The 16,861-nt window shown below is 38.2% G+C and overlaps 1 protein-coding gene across 1 annotated transcript in view; it reads right to left on the bottom strand.

Moving 5' to 3' along the window:
• Nucleotides 1–443: 443 nt before the first annotated feature.
• Nucleotides 444–16,861, bottom strand: part of ARL5A (ADP ribosylation factor like GTPase 5A) — a 34,039-nt gene continuing 17,621 nt past the window's right edge. Inside the window, exons 5-6 of the mRNA XM_004703823.2 lie at nt 6,718–6,869; nt 444–530 (exon numbers count right to left, since the gene is read on the bottom strand). Of these exons, the coding sequence (XP_004703880.1) occupies nt 482–530; nt 6,718–6,869 (201 nt within the window). The 3' untranslated portion in view covers nt 444–481. The remainder of the gene's footprint in view (nt 531–6,717; nt 6,870–16,861) is intronic.

Here is a 16,861-nt window from a genome sequence, read left to right as displayed (position 1 = left end):
GGTATATACACAAAACATATACCCTTTTGTGTAATATTTTTTTCAAGCGCCATTTTATTTTTTAATATCTGGGACAGTGTCTTTGTTGTTTTTTGTTTTTCGTTCTTGTGGCACGAGAGCAGCGCTCTCCTCTGGGGGGTGTTGTTTTGAACATAGTTTTCTCAGTTTTAAATGTGTTTTTCTCTTTTTTGTTTTTCCGAGGGTCTCCCCGGTGTTGTGAGGGTTTTTTTTGTGGGGGGAAAAGTGTCTCTCAGCTTTTGGAGCTTTTTTTTTGGGAGCTCTTGTGAAAGCGCATTTTGAGGTGTGAGTTTTTGTTGTTTTTTTTTTTCTCCCCCATATGTGTTGTTTTTTTTTTTTTTTTTATAGAAAGTTTTTGTCTGTTTTTTTTATATATATCTCTACCCTTTTTTTTTTTGGCTTTTTGGTGTAGTGTCGCGCTTTTCGTTTACACAAAGTCCATATGAGACGAGGTCAGTAGAGATCATCTAATCTTAAGTCGTGACATCATCCACTCAAGTCCTTGGCACAGTCTGTAAAGAGTTAAAATCATTTGATTAAACTCTGAACTGCATTCTGTTAGCCATAAAACCCACCATGAGTTGGAGCCAGCTTGATAGCAGCTTATAATAACAAGAAGTGGGTGTTGGCTAGTTTTTCTTATTTTCTGATCTCTTCTAGATTGTGATTTTTATGTTTTACTTTGCTTTGGTTGTTGAGTTTTTTTGGTTTTGTTTCTGAATGTTTTTCGGTATATGAAATCCAGGATAAGTAAATCTATAGAGACAGTAGCTGGATTAATGGTTTCTTAGGGGTATGGCAGGTTATGAGGGGGTGGGGTGGAAAATGGAACTAACAACAATGAATACCAAAAAAATGTTCTAAACTATATTGTGTTGGTGATTATATAACTTTTTAATATGATTGAAATACTGAATTGTATGATGTGTATTATTACATGCCAATAAAACTTTAATCACAAAATATGTAGATAATAAGCAAATAAATAAATTCTAAACTGATAAACCAACCCCACAGCCAGAGAGTTGACTGTGACTCACAGGGACGTAGGGATGGGGTAGAACTGCTTCCTAGGCTTTTCAAGGCTATTATCTTCCCAGAAGGAGCCCTGGTGGTGTAGTGGGTTACACGTTGCACTACCATAGAGGCAGTAGTTTGAAACCACAAACCATTCCGTGAGGGAAGGATACGGCTTTGTATTCCTGTAAAGATTTCTAGCCATGGGAACCCACCGGGGCAATTCTACCCTGTCCTACAGGGTCAGAATGGACTCAATGGTGATGAGTTTGAGTTCTAGGTCATCTGTATAGATGCATGCTGCCAAACCTCTATGCTATGGAGGAGCTGGTACTTTCAAAACACCAACCTCTTGATTAACAGCTAAGCACTTAACCACTGTGCCACTGGAGTGCCTAACTGAAAATCAATGAGCAGGACATTATAAAGGTAATTTAGTACCTCCTTAAAGATTTAAGAAGCAATACTCAAAGCTGATGTTGTTGCAGTAGAATCATATATGCCTATGCCAGTGTCTTTTTTTTGTGCACTGAACAATGCCTAAAATGTAGAAGGAGCTCAATGACAACAGAAGCAGCTTGGCAATATACAATAAGAAATATTTAAAATTTCAGTATTTCCTACTTTTTTTCTACTTCTAGAAATGCATCCTAAGAAAATGATTATGGATGTACATAGATTTCCACAAAAGGCTATTTATTACATTAATTTTAACAGGAAAACAGAATTTAAATGTCTAGGAGAGAAAAAGTTTGAATAATGGGAAAATGTTCATAAGAACAAAGATAAAAGGTAGGATATTAAACCTCATATATAAAGAGTTGTTAAACCACAGTATACACTTAATATGCATATTACATCTATGTATACAAAAGTAAAAGGGAATAAAATATCGCCGATTAGTAACAGCCAATTATTGATACACAACTGAACACAATTCAAAACACAGAAAAGGATGCACACTGTGGTTTACAAAACTAAATGTTTAGCAAGAGAGAAATAGTTATACGTAATGCATTGCAATAAACGAAAAATTTATATGTAGCACCGATCAGAATCTACGAGCTTTTATAGATAGGAGAAACTATGTTGCAATGTTATTTTGAAAAACAAAACAAAATTCTGGGCAAATAAGCCTTTAATAATGTAAAAGACACGTACAAAACACAACAATGAGGTTAACAGATGGCTGTTTTTTAAACCAATACTTAACTAAAAGCAAAGCAGACACTAAGTTAAACATTTTACATATATTAATTAATCGTCACAACACTGAGACTGGAATTATATCCATAGAATAGAGGTATTCAGGCGTGCAAACTTGCAAACAGTACCAAAACCAAAAAACTCATTGCCATGGAGCCCATTCTGACAGACCCCAAGACAGACGAGACCTGCCTCTGTGGGTTTCCGAGACTGTAACTCTTTAATGGTGTAGAAAGCCTCATCCTTCTCTTGCAGAGCTGCTGACCTTGTGGTTTGTAGGGTAATCCTCTATGCCACCAGGACATATAGGCAAATCAATATCATGCCTAATCACAAAGTTAGTGATCTTTAATTCCCTTAACCAAACTGAATATTAAAACCAAGAACGTAGATCAAGGTGGCCTAACATGATGAGAAAGAGAATATTTCCCAACAAATAGATGTCCATATAAACCAAGAGTTAAAAAGTTCAAAAATTCAACTGCTAGGATTAATAGTTATTCTAATCAATGATTGATTTTTCTATACAACTGCTTAATTATCAACATATATAAATTAAATCTTATGTCAGTTATAGTTGTCTTGGGTTTATTGTGTGAATCTTCAATAAACAGATTTGCTTTAGGAAGGTTTTAATCACACTCTTCCAAACTGCTGTAAACGAGTAATAAATCCAGTTATGGTTGAGCTGACCTGTGTGTCAAAACTGAACCAAGCTCCATAGGGTTTTCAATGGCTGAAGTATAAGATTAAGCCTTTCCCTGTACGTACCTTAGGGTTAATCCAAAATGCCAAGCTTTTGGTTAAAAGCTAAGTGAATTAATCATGTGTACCATCTAGACAGGATGTTACTTTTAGGATTAATTGCCTGACCCAAGCCATGCTTTTTTCTATTGCTTCATATGCATGTGAAAGTTAAACGATGAATAAGGAAAACTGAAGAACAACCCATGCATTTAAACTATGGTGTTGGCGAAGAATATTTAAAGTACCATGGACAAACAGATCCATCTTGGAAGAAGTACAAGCAAAATGCTCCTTAGAGACAAGGATGGCAAGTCTGTCTTACATACTACACTTTGGACATGTTATCAGGAGAGACCAGTCCCTGAAGAAGGACATTATGCCTGGTAACTTCGAGGAGCCGTGAAAAAAAGGAAAGCCCTCGACAAAATGGACTGACACAGTGGCCGCAACAGTGGGCTCACGCAGAAGAACTAGCGTGAGGATGGTGCAGGATCAAACAGGGGCTCATTCTGCTGTACACTGGTCATTACTGAGTTGGAGCTGACGCAATGGCACCTAACAACCACCATCTAGGAATGCCAGTCAACAGCCCTGAGGCATACCGATCAGATAATAGTGCCTTCTGTTTCACTTTAAGATTTTGCTTCAATGGCTCATCCTGCATGGTCAATTCACCACTGTCTTGAAAGAATATTTCCCCCACCCACCCACTGTCCTTAAGTTAACCCATCTCTTTGCCCTCCGCACCTGCCCTCTCTTAATACATGGATAACCTCACCCTAAAATTTACAACCTCTAATTAGAATCGTCATCTCCAGTTCAATTCTGTGCTTTTCAATATATACAGTGCCACAATACTTTGGAAAAACAACTACTGTACTCTAGCTTGCTCCTCCCTTTAAGTCTTTAATCTGATTTTCAACCTCCTACTTCATCTCTCAATTTGTTCCCCATCATCCCAAAACTATTATTTCTCAAAACTGACTTCTTTAAACTGTATTAAACTATGTCCACTTTCCTAATATATACAGTTTGTTCCTGACCTGATTGAATTTATTTATTTATGGTTAAAGTCAATGGCACTCTTGCCATCCTACTAGTCTTGCCTTACATTCGGCCATGCTGGCCACTCCTTTCACCTCTGAGCAATACCCATCATTGCCATCAAGCCAGTTCCAATTCCTAAGAACCCTATGGGATAGAGCATAACTGCCCCCTAAGGTTCCTGAGGCTTTACAGAGGCAGACTACCTCACCTTTCTCCCAGGGAGCGGCTCGTATGTTTGATCACTGATCTTTAGGTTAACGGCCCAATGCTTAACTTACTGTGCCATTGGGGCTCCTCTGAGTACACCAGGGCAAAAACTCTACTGTAATTTTCAACTGTAAATAGAATTTCTAATGTGACTCCAAAACCCTTTATTTCAGTGAGTTATGCTCAATTCAGAAGGCCCTCTTAGTCATAATTCCTTATGTGATAGAGTAAAACTCTGGAATCTATGCCTGAGGCTACAGTCCCATTCTGGAGGGCATTCTCTACTAAAGAACAGACCGGACCTTAGTAGAGGGTGTGAATCAAAGGGCCACACTCTTTGTTTTCTTGGATATGTAAGGGTGCTACCGTACAATTCTACACACTAATTTTCTCATTTGGAAAGCCAGACTTCTATTTTCCGTACGGAGCTTTGGTCAAATCAAGAAGTCCCACTAAGGTTTTTGGACATTTTGGCTTCTGACTCTGGACTCTGCATTTGGCTCTGCCTGACTTTTGAATTTTGGACTGATTATCACCCACCACCCTATGAAACATTTTCTCAAAGTTCTGTGCATTGCTGTGGGAAATTAAAGCCAACTGCAGAAAGCAAGGACCTGAGGGAATATATTCAAGGGAGGAGTTGGAGGGAAATGGAGCAAAAGTGGTATTCAGGGAGAGTTGGACATTTGGAACATCTTCAATCTCTAAATCTTGGAACCAATCTGGTATCAATTCTTACAAAATACATTTTTACCATGCCAAAACCAAGGACTTTTATATCACACTCTCCCCAGTTCTAGCTTATTTTTAAAAAAGTCCAAGAACTGCTTCTTGAGAACACTGGTAGCAGAGAGAATATCCTCACACTAGTCTCACACATGAACCCTCTCCCCTCATATTTCATAAAAAGAATTATATTTTTAAAAAGTGAAGTAAGAACAATCAACAAAATTATTACAAAAATGAAATTAGGTAACATGGGATAGCTCTCAATACATAGGATGTGCTCACAAATGGCAGTTTCTTTTTAAGAATGTAAGTCCCACCACCATCCTAAGAAGTGTGTCCTGATCTCCATAACTCTCAATGGCACTCTCATTTGTTGGCACTCCTGCAGCACCTATTATGTGGCTGTTGTTCGGGGTCTTTGAACCAGTTCCGACCCATAGTGATCTTATGCACAACAGGGCGATATACTGCACGGTCCTATGCCATCCTCACAATGGTTTCTATACCGGAGCCCATCAAAGCAGTCACTGCTGCAACCCATCTCCTCGAGGCCCTTGCTCTTTTTTGCCACCCCTCCAGTCCACCACACAGGATATCCTGCTCCAGGGGCTGGTCTCTCCTGACAGCATGTCCCAAGTATGTAAGACGAAGTCTTGCCATCCTTGCTTCTAAGGAGCACTTTGGCCTTACTTCTTCCAATACTAATCAGTTTGTCTTAAAAAAAAAAAAATTATTGGGGTCTCATACAGCTCTTATTACAATCCATTCATATATCCATTGTGTCAAACACATCTGTAAATATGTTGTCATCATCTTTTCCAAAACATTTTCTACTTGAGCCCTTGGCATCAGTTCATTACCTCCCTCCCTCCCCCATGTCCCTGTGTTGCGAGCTCTTATCTGTACTAGTATACATGTTCTGGTCCAGCCAGATTTGTAAGGTAGAATTGGGGTCATGGTACTAGGGGGAGGGAGGGAGAGAAGCATTAAAGAACTAGAAAAAGGTTGTGCGTTTCGTAGGTGCTATACTACACCCTGACTGGCTCATCTCTTCTTTGTGGACCTTCTGACAGGGGATATCCAATTTACGACTGATGGACTTTGGGTCTCCACTCTGCTGTCCCCCTCCTTCCCATTGATAAGCTTTTTGTTTGTTTGTTTTAGGTCTTTGATGCCCGATACCTGATCCCATTGATACCTCATGGTCACACAGGCTGGTATGCTTCTTCCATGTGGGCTTTGTTGCTTCTCAGCTAGATGGCTGCTTGTTTATCTTCAAGCCTTTAAAGCCCCAGATGCTATATCTTTTGATAGCCGGGCACCATCAGCTTCAATTTGTCCTTTTAGCAATTCATGTTACTTTCAATATTCTTCTCCAACACCACAATTCAAATGCATCTATTCTTCTATGGTCTTCCTTATTCAATGTCCAACTTTCGGGTGCAAATGATGCAATGGAGAATACCATGGCTTGAGTTAGGCACACTTTAGTCCTCATAGTAACATCCTTGTTCTTCAACACTCTAAAGAGGTCTTGTGCAGCAGATTTACCTTAACGCAACTAATATAGACACTTACATATATTAGTTCATTTATGTTTCATGTATATAGTGTTTTACTCTGATAATAGATAGTTTGTTTCTACCTTAAAATTATCTGTACATGGTAGGCTTAAAATACTTCCTAATTTTCAGAAGGAACATTTTTTTAAGCAAAATAAAGTTGCTTAAGAGGAAGAATTCTTACCCCTCGCCAGTAAGAGCGCAGCATGCCTGGATGTGCCACTGGTGATCCTTAATAGAAGTGAGCTTCAAAAACTGGGAGATTTCTGCTACAGTCATGCATTCTTTAACATCTTGTTTATTAGCAAAAATCAGCAATCCAGCTTTCCTTAGGTCCTATAAAAACAAACAAAATGTAAAAGGTCAGTTGCCAGTTCATTTAACCACAAAATTTCCAACTTCGTTTAAGAGTATTTCTACAATCTTGAACAAAACCAACTGCCAGCAAGTCAATTATAATATATAATGACCCCTCTACAGGGATTCTGAGACTGTAATTCTTTCTCTTTCTCCCCCGTAGCCGCTGATGGCACAGGACTGGGTAGTATTTCTTTCTGTTACACAAAGAGTTGTTATGAGTCAGAACTGACAGGAGGGCACCTATAAACAACGCATTACTTTAGAAAAAGCCACACTTTCAAGTGCCTGCATTAAGAGAGACCTAAAAGGACAGTCACACAGTCCTGGCTCTGCCATTAGCTTAGTGCTATAGTCTAACCAACCTCAAAGTGCAGCGTGAAAGACACCAGAAAGCTTGTTGTGGGGAAATTACGTCTATATAAAAAGGTTGCAGCTAAAAAAAAGCTAAAGGACAAACTCTTCTCTTCCATTCATATTTCTAATAGTAATCCACTGTAGGCTGAGGTTGTTGCAATAGTTCCCTAGCTGGTCTAGTTTTCAATTTGACACCAGACATAGAATGTGCCCATCAATAGCTACCCTGGTTCAAGTCTCCCCTTTTCTCCCACCTTGTACATTGTCAATTAATATAAATAAATCTAGAAACAGTATATTTATCATATATCTATCTATCCTTACCCCTAAAATTCAAAACTAAATTAAAATGGTTCCCAGGATGTACCTTTTAGCATGGAAAACTCTGTTTCCAAAAATTCTATCCCAACTTGTACTCTTAGCCTTCCCTTACATAAATCTCTATATCCTCTAAGACAGTGGTTCTCAACCTTCCTAATGCTGTTACCCTTTAATACAGTTCCTAATGTAGTGGTGAGCCCCCAACAATAAAATTATTTTTGTTGCTACTTCATAACTGTAATTTTGCTATTGTTATGAATCGGGCAACCCCTGTGAAAGGGTCGTTTGACCCCCAAAGGGGTCACTGCTCTAAGATGGTATCAATCTTCTATCTACTGAACTCTACAAAACTTAGGCAATCTTACCTTGATATTTGTGCTGAAAAAGTTTCTCCTGCCTACAGTCTCTCCTTTCCAATCTACTATCAATCTTGCTTATATACTGAGAAAGGCCATCGCAAACTAATTGTATTCATTTTCTGAGATCTAGCTCCTTTATAAAAAAAATTTAGATTTGAATATGCAATGATGGGCCTTTTTAAAAAATCATTTTATTGGGGATTCTTACAGCTCATCACAATCCATACATCCATTGTGTCAAGCACATTTGTACATATGTTGCCATCATTTTCAAAACATTTTCCTTCTACTTGAGCTCCTAATATCAGCTCATTTTCCCCCTTCCTCCCTCATGAACCCTTGATAATTTATTTACTTATTTTTCATGTCTTACACTGACTGCTGTCTCCTTTCACCCACTTTTTTGTTGTTTGTCCCTCTGGGAAGGGGTTTTATGTAGATCATTGTGATTGGTTCCCTTTTCTCCCCCACCTCCCCCTTACCCTCCTGGTATTACTCGCTACTCTAATAATTGGTCCTGAGGGGTTTAATCTGTCCTAGATTCCCCCTGTTGATAAGGCCTTTTTGATTACCATTAAATTGATCAGATTTCCTCAGATGGTAAATTCTCCCACTTCTACATAATGAGTCTGAGACAAGTTAATTCTCTCTCATTTATTCCTCATACCTAGCATTTCCTGAGTGTCTAATCTGAATATATCCACCACTTTAGCCATTTACCAAATAGCTCTGTAATCCTCACAAGATTCCTGTAAGTCTTACTATTTGTTTTACTAATGAAGAAACCAAGACTCAGAGTGAGTTAGTGTACAAGAGGTCATTTGGTTGTTCATGAACAAAGCCAGGTTTGAACTGAAAGCTTCTCATGATGGCTGCTGCCCCTTATCTGTAAAATGCTTAAATCACAACCTATGTTCTGAGGATGTGGTTTTGAATGAATACGTTTTGATACATAAAGCACTCAGTTCAATGCCTGGTTTTAGGATGACAGTTCAAAGAAATGCTAGTTTACTCACTAACGGTGAGGATTATCTCATCCTTGTGCATATCCAAAAATGATTGGCATCATTTTTATTCACAAGACACAACCAAAAATTCTTAGTTCTTCTCACATGGCACCTTCCACATCATTTCATTTTTAATGCTAAGTTATCTGGGTTTTTAGCCCTCTTCCTGGGGTTAATGTGGGGTGCTGATTCAGAAAACTGCATTGGCTGGACCCCATCAGTTCTAGTTTATTAGATATGGCATTCCACTATACTTTTAGCTATTAATTTATCATCTTAGTTTTAAATATGAGAATTCAGACCCACATATCACAAGACAAAAAAAAAGGTAAGAAATATTTTTTGGGGAAAATGGGGTACTAAGGGACTTCCAAGGGAAGATGTATACAGTCCCAGGGTAGCTAGGTGGTTACATACTGAGCTGTCAATCATAAGGCATAGTAAATGGTTTGCACCCACAAGTCACTCTGCAGTCTTTACAAGTTTGAAAGGTTTGGAAACCAGAGAGCCGTTCTTCTTTGTCCTGTAGGGTCAATATGAATTGGAATCAAGTAGACGGCAGTTTTTCTTTTTAGTATAGGAGGCTGTGCAGTATATACAGGACTACAAGTTGGGTACTGCAAAGCTAGATCACAGCCTGAGTGGAAACTAAAAAACCAAAGGGAAAAGGCACATATATAGAAAACATGAGGGCAATTTAGAATGTTGAAAATATAAGACTGGGGAGGAGACGAGCCAGTTAGGGTGCGATGTAGCAACGATGAAAAATACAACTTTCCTCTAGTCCCTAAATGTTTCCTCCCCGCTCCCACTATCATGACACGAATTCAACCTTGCAAGTCTGGCTGGACCAGAGGATGTACACTGGTACAGATAGGAACTGGAAATACAGGGAATCCAGGGTGGATGATCCCTACAGGACCAGTGGAGTGAGTGGCAATACTGGGAGGGTAGAGGGAGAGTGGGTTGGAAAGAGGGAACCGATTACAAGGAACTATATGTGACCTCCTCCCTGGGGGATGGACAAGAGAAAAGTGGGTGAAGAGAGATGTCGGACAGGCAAGATATGACAAAATAACAATTTATAAATTATCAAGGGCTCATGAGGGAGAGGGGAGTGGGGAGGGAGGGGAAAAATGAGGAGCTAATGCCGGGGGCTTAAGTGGAGAGCAAATGTTTTGAGAATGATGAGGGCAATGAATGTACAAATGTGCTTTACACAATTGATGTATGGATGGATTGTGATAAGAGTTGTATGAGCCCCTAATAAAATGATTAAGAAAAAAAAAGAAAATATAAGACTTCATTGCAATATTCATAAATATTTTGAAGATCTAAATTTTTCTTCTTTGAATGATGCACTGAACACATTTTAATACATGGAAGTCAAAGGGTAATTCATTTAAAATTCTTCAGAGGTGAGGTTGACTCCAAACTTATTTATAAGGAAAAATTTAACTTTTCTTTAAGAGTTTCTGTGGACAAGTGAAGTTCTGCAATTTTATAACATGATTGGAACATGCTAATTGTAATGCAGGAATGTGAACTCTTGACAGACCCATTTTGTGTATTTTACTGTACCAAACTCACTACCAGTCAGTCGATGATGACTCACTGCACCTCTATAGGGCAGAGTAGAACCCTCCTGTGGGTTTCTGAGACTGTAAATCCTTATAGGAGCAGGAAGTCTCATCTTTTTCCTTCAAAGTCGATGGTATTTTCAAACTACTGACCTTATGGTTAGTAGTCCAACTCTTAACCACTATGCCACCACCACCACCACCACCAAAAAAAATATATATATATATATATATATATACAGTGAACCCTCGTTTATCACGGTTAATCAGTTCTAGACCCTACCGTGATAAATGAAATTCCGCGAAGTACGATTCCTTATTTGTAAATCAAATATTTTCATAGTTAGAGCATAGAGGACATGAAAAAACACCCTTTAGTCACCATTACACTCGTATTACCCAATTTATTAAACGAAAAAGGGAAAATACAGTAAAACATTTTGGACGTTACAATTATCATTTATTATTTATTATATTATTTATGGCATCTGGTTTACAGTATTACATATTTCACATACAGTATTATTATACATAGTTCTTACAAATACTGTAATCAATAGCCTATGAAATGACTTAAGGGATGTACTCTACAGGTGGGTCGCCGTCTTTTTCCTCTGAAGGAGCGGGTGTAGGCAGTGGGTGCTCTTACGCAAAAACCGCGACAGAGTGAAGCCGCGGAAGTCGAAGCGCGAAGTGGCGAGGGGTCACTGTGTGTGTGTGTGTGTGTGTATATATATATATATACACACACACACACACACACATATACACACACACACAAATTTTGTGGGATAACCGTAAATCCCATTCATCTATCCAGGTATAAGAATTCAAGAAAGATATACCCAATGATAGGATTACACTTATAAACTGTGAGTCATCAATATTAAGATCCTGAGGGAGTTACGGTTTGGTTGCTATACTTACACATTTTCTCAATTATGTTGAAAGCCAGGTTTCTTCTTAGGAATTTTAGTGGGGCATTTGAAGTTCCCACTTTAGACAGGGTAGGAAGAAGGACCAATCTCTTAAGAAGGACTTCATGTTTTGTAAAGTACGTAGAGGTTCAGTGACAAAGAGGAAATGAAATGGATTCGCACAGTGGAGGGAAGAATGGTCTCCAACAACAAGGACTCTGAGCAGCTGAACCTGGCACTGCTCTGTGCTGTTGGACTATGCTGTCCACAGGAGCTGGAACTAACTGGGCAGCATCTAACAATACTTTGGGTTCCCAAAAGGCATGCATGTGTGTGTTTGAAAGAAGTCTTCGACAGGTATGACATTACAGTACTATATATATTATTTTAGCCCAAACATAGCAGAATAGGGGGGGGATCCATGAAACTAAAACTTGGTTCTTTGAAAATTCAATCAAACTGATAAACCTCAAGCCATGTTAATAAAGAAAAAAGATCCATATTATTAATATAAGGAATGAACATACCATGGATCCCATGGATATTAAAAGGACAATAAAAGCATTGGGAATAACTGTATGTCCCAAATTTGGTAACTTGGATCAAATAGGCAAATTCCTTAAAAGATACAACCTACTAAAACTGGGACCAGAAAAATTTCATGAAAATTTCTTCTTCAAATTGAATCAATAATTTATAACCTTCCAAAACAGAAAGCACCAGGTCCAAGGTAGTTTTATTGGTGAATTCTTCCAAATATTTAAGAAAAATATACGAATTTTTTAGAATCTGTTCCAGAAAGTATAAGTAGAGGGAACATTTCCTTGCCCATTCTTTGAAGCCAACACTATCTTAATACTAAAAATGGTTAAAGATACACAAAAAATAAAACTAGAGACCACTATTTCTCATGAACACAGATGCAAAAATCATCAACATATTAGAAAATGAAATCCAACACTGTATAAAAAAGCCAAGTCAGATTTATTCCAGGTGTGCTAGGCTGGCTCTATATTTGGAAATCAATTAGTGCAATCTATCAAACAAACAGTCTAAGGAAAAAAGTCATATGACCACATCAATAGATGCAGAAAATGCATATGACAGAGTATAACGTTTGTTCATGATAAAAACTCCCAGAAAACTAAGAGAGGAATCCCCTCAATAGTTGATAGTTTCTAAAACTAGGTATAGCTAACATCATACACAGCGGTAGGACATTAGATAAAAGATACACAGCTCAATTTTCAGCCATACAACAGACAAGGAAGGCTGGAGGCACTGTGGACTAACACAGTCGGGGGTTCAAACTCACTAGCCACACTGCTCGGGAGACAGACAAGGGTGTCTGCTCCAGTAAAGATTCACAGTCCAATAATGGGTGTGTGAATTGTGTGAAGAGCTTTACGAGCCCCCAACAAAATGATTTTCTTTAAAATGTACAGTCTTAGAACCCCATGAAGCAGTTTTATTCTGCACTAAGTAAGGCCTCAATGGTTAGATAGTCATGATTGTCTATGTATGAAATATTTTTTAAAAACGGAAAACACCTGGAACTAATAGATTATAGCAAGATTGCAAAATACAAGGTTAAAAGTTAATCACTTTTCTATATACTGGCAGCGAACGATTGAATTTCAAAATTGTAAAATTGTTTAGTATCAAAAACAGATGCAATATGTACTATGAACAAGATCCAAGAAAGTGGAGGTTTTCCCACTTATGGTTAAAAAAACTCATTATTCTTAGGATGTCAGTTCTTCCTAAATTAATCTATAGATCAACACAACACAACCAAAATCGCACTAGATCACTTTGTGGATATTGACAAAATTCTGCTAAAATTTACAGAGAAGGACAAAGAACTCAAAGCACAAAGGCGGAAGAGCCAGAATAGCCCAGGAGGGGGTATGAGTCAGATTGGACTTGATAGCATTGAGTTGAGTTGAACTGAGATACCATATATAGATGAGAAAAATTAAAGTGGATCAGAGATCTAAACAGAAATGAAACTATAAAACTTTTAGAAGGCAAAATAGGAGAAAATTTAAGTAACCTTGGGTTTGCCAATGAGTTTAGATACATCAAAAGTACTGTCCATTACTTCCTAGAGTGCCCTCTGCAGGAAGGCAGGCATTAATAGTAACATAGCTAATGATGATATATTTATCTGAAGAGCAAGGTCAGTAAGGGATACTCATAGAATGTTAACAGTTTTAAGATTTTTATATTTAACTAGTTTCTTCTAAAAAAACCCAAAAAGTTGAAAGGATGAACTACTTAGCTCAATCAAGTTCATTATCAAGGATATACATCTTTTTTCCTCTTATCCTAAATTGAAAGTGGCATGATTACCAATAGCTGATATTCGGCTTACCTACAACCTTGCAGGTTTCATTATCTCTTGCTAGTGTGGGTTAAGTAGGTCTTTTAAGTAGGTCCGATTTTCAAAGAAGGAATATCTTACTTTAGAAATACTTGGCACAAGTTAACAGTTTATGCTCTTTTATTTAAGATTAATTTATGTCCAACACTCGTGAAGATGAAATTATTTGAAGGAGCCTCTGAACTGAAATTCAGAAATTACAAGAACTAAAGCTATTTAACGGATGCTCTCAAGAAAACCAAATGAAATTAAAAACTAAAAAAGCAAGGCTTGTGTTAAATAGAATCTTTCCCCTATATGTCACAAGCTTGAACATATTTTAATTTGAGGTTCATGATTGAAAATAGAAAAGGCTATGAATAATTATTTACATTACTTGGGAAGAAAGAAAATCTTCCTATGCTTTTTATTACATACTGTAACCTAAGAAGCAAATATACATTTTAATAGCTAATAGATTACGTTAATGTTGTTCAACAACTTACCAAGAAGTCAAAATATAAGGTAAACAATTTTTGTACATATTTTGAACACTGAAAAACTATATGCTACATAACACAGATTGCTATTCTTAAGAACTGCCATATATTTTAGTCAAGGCATATTTACTTATCATTTTCTGTCTGCTAGTTAGTTAGTTGTCAATCTGCAGCTCAAATCTTCATTTGTGAAGATAACTGCTAGCAATTGAGTCATTTTGAAAAAAACCTTTTATTCTTGCTTAAACTATTTTAAAGTTCACGAACTGTAATACATTAAAAAATCAGAACTGTAGGATTTTGTTGTTTATTGTGTGGTATTATTGTGGTCCCGTGTATATAGTTATTTGCTTTTCAATCACATATTGTTTCTTTGACCCATTTATCCTTCTCCAGAACTCTTCCTAATCTTCTCGAACCTACTGTGTGTCTCACTCTAGATCCCAATTCCCTATTCGGTCTCCTTTCACTTATCAGCTAGACCCTCTCTAAGTCTTTTTTCTTTTTTAATCTAGCAAAAGAACCGATTTCCAAAATAAAATGCCTAAATTCAAATGTTGGCTCTTGAAAAGCGGGTCAAGTTGCATAACCTTCCTGGACGTTAGTTTCCTAGAAGTTAAGTGACCTGCCCAAGTTAAAGCCTCTAGCTATACAATTCAGTTACTTTGTTTGGACTTTACCTCTTGGCCCTTTATAGTCTGATCCTGCTACACATCAGTCAATGAGAGAAGAAGAAAAAAAAAATCACATAGGGAGGCCTATAAACAGAGTAAGATGTAGCCCAGAGTCAAATGCATTTGAAACTTTCTTTTCTCAATGTCATCATAAATCAACAAAGTATAAACTAAAGAATGCTGCATTTTAACAAAGTATGAAAGGGAAAGACAAATCCTTAGTCATCAGGCGTTTTCACAATGTACTGCTTGTTTCCCAAACTAGAGCTTACATGGCCTTTTGCCTTATTCTTTGGTGAAACAGCTTGTTAGGCTCCCTGCATCCCTGAGGAGTTACCCTGGTCTTACTTTTCTACCCCAGATGGTGTTTACTTTTGTCCAGGTTGACTGACATTTCCTGGGAAAGGTGTAAACACCTTGGTTTGATATTTTTCACTGGGTTCTGGGAGCCAGCTTGCCCTGGGATGGGTATACAAGTTGCAGGGATTGGTCAAGAGACTATGCAAACAAGGTGAGTTACCACTTACTTGGCAAATGGAATGACTGTGGCATACCAAAAGGGGATAGAGGGGTTTGGCCATCATGTCTTGGTCCTAGTAAGAGTGCCATGCCTTGTCAAGGAGTTTGTGTATGAGGGGGCTTTGAAAAGTTCCAGAAAAAATTCCATTATCTTTTAATTTTTTTTGCACAATCAAGTAGAAGCTTCCTAGTATTTAAGCAGCTAGCCCAGAGGTTTCTCAGATAGAAGAAAGTAGCAGAAGGAATTAAGAAGAGAGAATTATAGAGGGACCCACTAAGTGAGCGAGCACAAGGGCCCCAGAGCTTCCACATCTCAAGGGCTGTACCACTGAAGACAGTGGCAGCAGGGACCACAGAAGCCTGTCCTGCACAGAGGCTGCAAGGAGGCCAGTGTGATCCAGAGGAACTGAGAGGTGTCATACATTGAAGAATGGAAACTGCCTACATGCTTCCGGATCCTGAGTACAGCAGGCTAATACTGATCCTGAGGTGTACCCTGTTCTTTAGCAAACCACTTATCTGTAAGTATGGCCTGTGGGTTGTACGTGGCTGCTGCAGAACCCATAAGTGAGAAGACAGTGCAATAAAGGACACTGGTGTCAGAATTGGTAAAACATTTGGAGCAGGGAAGTTTATCAACCCACCACCTCATAGGGATCAACTTTGGGCTGATTTAGATTCATATGATGACAGGCTCTGAGGCCACTGTGACTAGTACATCGACTAGTCCCATTTTACAAGATGTAAGATCTACTTTAAATCCTCAGGAAGTTTAGCACAGACGCCAGGACAGAGAGCAACAATGGGGAGAGTGGATCTTAGAAAGGAATACTGTACAGAAAATGTAAAATTGCAATGCACAAAACCATTCTATTTGGTTTCCTAAAATCTAGAAAGGTTATATGAAGCATGTTCAATTCCTAAATGCAAATATCCAAAGTATATCATCAAATCAATATTAAGGTGTCAGAATAGCAAATATTAATTGTGCTACCGCAAATATTTTTCTAGGAATAAGATGTGGCTTATCATAGAGTATTGCTTAATTCAAGGGACAATATTAGAGAAACAAAAGAATAATATTTAAATATTAGTCTGATAACTGAGCAACAATCAAGATTTGCCATGTACCTTGGCACTTTAAAAGCTCATGTCCACACATGGCCAGCCCCACTATGAGACATGATGCTCCTCACTGGCCCATGGCCCTGCTGGGGACAACATCAGTGACACAGTGTGGGAATTGCGCCTGATCTGACCCCGCCACACTGAGGCAAGGCACTGGGTGTGTGTGTGTGTGTGTGTGCAGCGGAACAGCAGGGGAGGAGAGTAGCAAGATCCCCAGGGAATGATGAGGGTGGACATTGGAGAC

This window comes from Echinops telfairi, unplaced genomic scaffold (genome assembly GCF_000313985.2).
Source record: "Echinops telfairi isolate 266 unplaced genomic scaffold, ASM31398v2 ScPeMD7_4;HRSCAF=17, whole genome shotgun sequence".
NCBI classification, from domain to species: domain Eukaryota; kingdom Metazoa; phylum Chordata; class Mammalia; order Afrosoricida; family Tenrecidae; genus Echinops; species Echinops telfairi.
The sequence above is the reverse complement of the archived record's forward strand: the minus strand, read 5'-3'. Positions and strand labels throughout refer to the sequence as shown.